Below are 6000 nucleotides of genomic sequence, written 5' to 3'. Positions count from 1 at the left end.
GGAAGAGGAAGAGGTTGGTTTCAGAGGTCGATGTCGTCGAGGGAGTTTGTGTTTTGTCAAAAGGTGGAGATTGTTGTTGGGTTTGACAAACACAAAATAAATGGGCTTTAATGGGCAAGACGAAATTGGCATTAAGGAAAGGAAAAGAATAAACTAGAAATGATTTGGTCCATATGCATACATGTATATAAGTGTGTTTCATCGATCAAGAAAGTGGAGGTAGGTGAGAGAAAAGACATCAAAGAGAGTTCTAGAGAAAGAGAAGAAAAGAGGGTTCCTCTTCAAGAAGTTTTCTCCTTCTTTGTTGTGTTCTTGTTCTTGTATCCTCTTGTGTGCCAAAATCTGTAAACCAAAAGAACATCACAAGTTAGTGGTGTGTGTAACCTCTTCATATAGTGGAAGTTGTGGGAGACGGTTTCCACCCGAGACGTATCGGTTAGAGGCCGGGAACTCGGTGATCAAATTCTCTTGTGTCATTATGTGTTATATTCAAGTTTTAGATATATGAATCTTTAATCGGGTGTGAGGCCATGAGAGACCAAAAGCAACAATTATCCTCACAGTCTACTATTATTGAAGGAATAAAGTCATGGTTCCGTTGTTAAGTCATAGTGAGCATCACAACTTCACAAGTTGAACACAAAAGCCCAATATATGAATGCATCGAGCTAATTAGTCTCCTAGCAATTATGTACAATAACCAGACCCACGTACGAGTCTAACGATGTCACGACCCACGACAAAGGTAAATGTCACTAGGCGTGTTGTTTTTGCTGTAGTTAAGGATACATTTCTCTTTCTTCTTATCTTTACTGGGTCATAAGTACTAAACTACTAACGAATCAAAATTTGAAAACCATCCAGCACGTCAAACTTTTTTTTCTTTCTTGTTGCGTACTTAATAATCAATACAATTTCTTGGACGTCAAAGCCGACTACACCAGTAACATCAACTTTAATTGTTATTGAAATGTTAGGCTAAACATATGAAAGCGATAAGCAGAAAAAAAGATGAAGAGAATTATAAAATATGGATGTCAATAAGACAGCACCGTTAAACTTACGTACCAGACAAGTAACAAACGAACAGTTAAAGTTTAAAACATTAGTAATTTCACAACCCTAGCTGAATCAGTTTCTATCCTTCATTCATTGCTTCAGAACCAATCAACACGCTCAACGGAAAAGTACACATCTAAAAAATAACCTTTGAATTTCTATTATAGTGCTTTACAACTGTGTATTAGATTTTCAGTCATTTTTTCCAAAAGAACTAAAAATATGACTTAGATCACTCTCTCTCTCATCTTCCTTAGATCTTTTTAAAAGCAAACTCCACTAAACGCCACATATTCCACATATGATATTTAGATCACTGATCCGATAACTAAAATCATAGCCTTTTTCCAGTAATTTTTTTTTGTTTGTTGATTAAAATGAAAAAAACAAAACATATTCTTCACATTAAAATCAGCTAAAAAAAATGACAATTTAAAAAAAAAAAAAAGAGAAAAAAATTGTTTACTTTGACTTGTTGACTTTGATTGACTTTATCGTCGTCTACTTCACGTTAGAGAGAAAATAAAAAATTTCAGTTTATAAATAAGAGAGCTCCATTATGTGAAACTCAAATCTTAAGGAAGTCGAAACATGTCTTCTTTGGTGTCTTTCATCTCCCTTTTCCTTTTCTCATTCCTCACTATCTTCAGAGCTTCTGCTCAAAATCCTTATTACATATATCACAATTGTCCAAATACGACAACTTACACAAGTAACAGCACTTACTTTACCAATCTCAGAACCGTTTTGTCATCTCTTTCTTCCCGTAACGTCCCTTACTCCACCAGATTCCAAAACGCCACGGTAGGACAAGCCCCCAACAGGGTCACCGGACTTTTCCTTTGCCGCAGAGATTACTCGCCGGAAGTATGTCATAGCTGCGTCACCTTTGCCGTTAACGAAACCTTAACTCGGTGTCCGAACGAGAGAGAGGTCGTGATCTATTACGATGAGTGTATGCTCAGATACTCTTACAAGAGTATACTCTCGACCGTTACGCACGAAGGAAGATTACTCATGATGAACACTAATAATATTTCTTCTATTCAAAATCAAATAGACGGGTTCATAAGTTTTGTGTCGTTCGCGACGAGGAAAGCTTCCATTGAAGCAGGCAACAGTGCAAGAAAATTCTCTACGGTAAAGACCGCATTGACCGCATACCAGACTTTGTACGGGCTGCTTCAGTGCACTCCTGATCTTAAAATACAAGACTGCATAGACTGTTTGCAAAGTTGCATCGATGGAATGGAGCTTAAAAAAATTGGAGGAAGACTTTTCTGGCCGAGTTGTAGTGTAAGGTACGAACTTTACCCGTTCTACAACGAGAGCGCCATCCAAACACCACCACCCCCACCGTTGGGCTCTTCGGTGGCTACTCCTCCGATGAAATCACCTTCATCATCTGGTTAACTCTTTCTCCTTCCTCTGTTTTCTACTCTGTTTTTTTTTTTTTAAAATTTGCATGTAAGACTAATAGGGAAAGTTTTGTCCTTACGATTGATTTTGTATTTTTTTAATACTTCTGTCTACCATTATCTGATCTTAAGCCAATGATCTTTAAAAAGCAGGGAAGGGTCTGAATTCAAAATCAAGGCTTTTGTTAGTGGTAGCCATTGTTATACTTATTATAGCGGCTGTTCTACTTTCAATAGCTGGTTATTGTTTCCTTGCAAAAAGGAAAAAGAAGACTTATGACACAGCACCTCCATCTGATTCTGAGGGTAAAGATCTATTAAACAATCTTAGTTGGATATGATTAATGTCTTTCATCTGCTTCCTTTTTGATTACTGAGACATTTTATTGTGCAGTAGGAGATGATATGAAAGCCGCAGACTCACTACAGCTAGACTATAGAACAATCCAAACTGCAACAAATAATTTTGCAGAAGGAAATAAGATTGGTAAAGGTGGATTTGGCGAGGTTTACAAGGTAAACTATATTATTATTAGTTCTTTTGAGTTCTTTTTTTATTGATATTTTCTGTCAAGCAATAACGAGATGATGCTGATTAAAATTTTGAAACGGATAGGGTACATTTTCAAATGGGAAAGAAGTTGCGGTGAAGAGATTGTCGAAAAACTCAAGACAAGGTGAAGCAGAGTTCAAGACCGAGGTTGTTGTAGTTGCAAAGCTTCAGCACAGAAATTTAGTTAGGCTTCTAGGGTTTTCGCTACAAGGAGACGAAAGGATATTGGTGTACGAGTATATGCCAAACAAAAGCCTTGATTATTTACTCTTTGGTCAGTTGCATTTACTCTTGATTATTTATTCTTTGGTCATGGCCTTGATATTGGAATTTTGCTTTGTTTCAATGATTCTTTAGCCATTCTTTGAAAGTTAGGGTTACTTATCTTTATTTAACTGTAACTCATGGATGTGCACAGAACCTACAAAGCAAGTTCAGCTGGACTGGACACAACGATACAAGATCATTGGAGGAATTGCTCGAGGGATTCTATATCTCCATGAAGATTCACAGCTCAAAATTATACACCGTGACCTTAAAGCGAGTAACATTCTCCTAGATGTGGATATAAATCCAAAAATTGCAGATTTTGGAATGGCTAGGATCTTCGGATTGGACCAGACACAGGATAACACAAGCAGAATAGTTGGTACCTAGTAAGTCTTCCACTCAACGTCTCATAAATTGAGCATTATTTTGTCAACATATATACTAATGTTTTTGTTGTGGATTCCAGCGGTTACATGTCTCCTGAATATGCGATGCATGGCCAATTCTCAATGAAATCTGATGTCTATAGCTTTGGCGTGTTAGTTCTTGAGATTATAAGTGGTAGGAAGAATAGCAGCTTCGGCGAGGCAGACGGCGCACAAGACTTGCTCACACATGTATGTTTTAAGGCAATCAATATTTACCACTCCTACCTTACATTAAGAAATGTTAGCTAGAACTGATTTATAAATTGATATTCTAGGCTTGGAGGCTCTGGAATAACAAAGCAGCATTAGCCCTCGTGGATCCACTTATAGTAGATAGTTGCCATAATAGTGAAGTGGTTCGATGCATCCATATCGGTCTTTTATGTGTTCAAGAAGATCCTGTAAAGCGTCCAACAATATCAACCATTTTCATGATGCTCACTAGTAATACTGTGACTCTACCACTGCCTCGACAGCCAGGGTTTTTCATTCAAGGTAGACCCGAAAAGAACCTGCATGGTTCAGATCAATCTACCACGGACAAGTCAGGCTCTATTGACGATTCATCAATCACTGATTTATATCCTCGCTAAATATGATGTTAACCTTGATGCTTGAAGCATATATATTTACATATTTCTAGACTTGATCAACCTTGTTTATTGTTTAGTTTCGATTTGGTGTGTTAAAACCAATACCTCCAATTATCTTAAACCATTTGATTTGGAAACAGAGGAAAAAAAACATGGTAAAGTGATGAACATGATTTATAATGTGGTCAAATAAACAATGTTAAGAATTTTATAAAACCTTACGTGGTTTGTTTTTAACTCAAAACTGGGAGGGCTTATATCATATACCATGACCACAAAGCATTCTCCTAGATTGTATATGAACAAAAAACTAGCGATTGTGTATGGTTTGTGAACTGAGTTGTCTTTTAACGAGGAGCTACCGAAGTAATCGATGCATCATCGATGGAGCAGGGAGCATACTTATCCATGGATGGGCCAGCTTGTTCATGCTTATTTCCAAAGAAAAACCCAGGTGGTCTAGGTATTGCGAGGGCGATCAAGCTAGTAGTAAGCATTTGGACGATTGCTGACATGTTTGGACGATCTAAGGTATCTTCTTGGACACATAATAAAGCGATTTGGATGTATCTACTAATTTCGTTTCTTTGATAGTTATCACGAAAGGATGAATCCACAAGCTCTAGTGGAGACCCACTGCCCCATAATCTCCAAGTCTACCAAACATTTAAACACTTCAAAACATTGGTAACTTGTAAAGTATAACAGAAAATATCAAGATTACTAAAACTGTTTACACTCACATATGTAACCAAGTTTCATACATTACCATCCATTTGACAAAGACTGCTGTTCTTCCTCCCACTTATTATCTCAAGAACTAAGCAAGTACTATGCAGCTGAAGCAGTACCTTTGTCATCAATCCAGAATATAAACACATTAATGCAATACATTCCAATCATATCACTAAGGGATTGCAACATATGTTTAAGTCAAAGTGTCAGAGACTATCAATCATGTTGTCATGTGAAGCAAGGTGGCATTGTTTTTCGTCCCAGCTGTGTTTTTAGGTGGGAGATTTATCCCTTTTCTCAGGCTTTTAACCTTACTTTGGCACCTTCAGCTCAAACCCCAACATCTCTCCCGCCTTACCTAGGCCACAAGACCAACACAACCAAGAGAGGTAAGTTGTCTACCTGTTGCCCCATGATTTTAAAAAGGCTTGAAACATATTTAACCATTAGATGATTTATGTTGCTTTGTGTCAATTGTTGCCTCTATCGGGCATGTGCAGGAACAGTCGTGGCAATCGTTGTTCCCACGATAATTATTATCTTCTTGGTATTACTTGTTTTAGCATTATTTACTTACAAGATGAGAAAGTCAAATCAGAAAGGAGTTTTCTTGAAGAGTTGAACCGATCCAGACGGTTCTTTTCATTGCTCAGTTGATGATGCCTCGATCGCTCATTTAGAACCTCAGTTGAAGATCCAACGATCATATCCATCTTACATATAAGTCCATGGAAAATGCTACTTCTGTAACATCATGTTGATTCTGGTTTCTATTGTTATCTAAGTTAGTTTCTAAATTTACAATTTACAAGAGAAAAAGAAGAGTATTGATTTATTACTCAACACAAGAAATCTTCCTCCAACTCTATATAAATGCAATTCACTGATGGACCCTTGAAAAGAGCTTAAGAAATCTTGACTTGATATTATCAAGAATGCACTAA

General features: G+C 37.1%; 1 protein-coding gene across 2 annotated transcripts; it reads left to right on the top strand.

Annotated features, from left to right (window-relative positions):
- Nucleotides 1627-4402, top strand: LOC104717990 (cysteine-rich receptor-like protein kinase 6). Of its 2 annotated transcripts, none has more exons than XM_019230923.1 (7): nucleotides 1627-2467; nucleotides 2631-2783; nucleotides 2875-2993; nucleotides 3094-3304; nucleotides 3449-3686; nucleotides 3767-3917; nucleotides 4004-4402. In XM_019230923.1, exons 1-7 carry the CDS (start codon nucleotides 1651-1653, stop codon nucleotides 4319-4321), a joined length of 2007 nt encoding a protein of 668 aa, XP_019086468.1. In that variant the 5' UTR covers nucleotides 1627-1650; the 3' UTR covers nucleotides 4322-4402. The 2 variants fall into 2 exon arrangements, with proteins under 2 accessions (XP_019086468.1, XP_010433935.1); XM_010435633.1 differs by having other exon boundaries at nucleotides 2872-2993.

This window comes from Camelina sativa, chromosome 10 (assembly GCF_000633955.1).
Source record: "Camelina sativa cultivar DH55 chromosome 10, Cs, whole genome shotgun sequence".
NCBI classification, from domain to species: domain Eukaryota; kingdom Viridiplantae; phylum Streptophyta; class Magnoliopsida; order Brassicales; family Brassicaceae; genus Camelina; species Camelina sativa.
Note: the sequence above shows the minus strand (reverse complement) of the source record. Positions and strands in the feature narration are given on the sequence as shown.

Excerpts from the sequence above, each read along its gene's own strand:
- LOC104717990 (XM_010435633.1), top strand. The coding sequence starts at position 1,651 with ATGTCTTCTTTGGTGTCTTTCATCTCCCTTTTCCTTTTCTCATTCCTC. Across the intron at positions 2,784-2,871 it reads ACCTCCATCTGATTCTGAGG|TAGGAGATGATATGAAAGCC; the intron begins GTAAAGATCTAT and ends TTTATTGTGCAG. Across the intron at positions 3,918-4,003 it reads CACAAGACTTGCTCACACAT|GCTTGGAGGCTCTGGAATAA; the intron begins GTATGTTTTAAG and ends TTGATATTCTAG.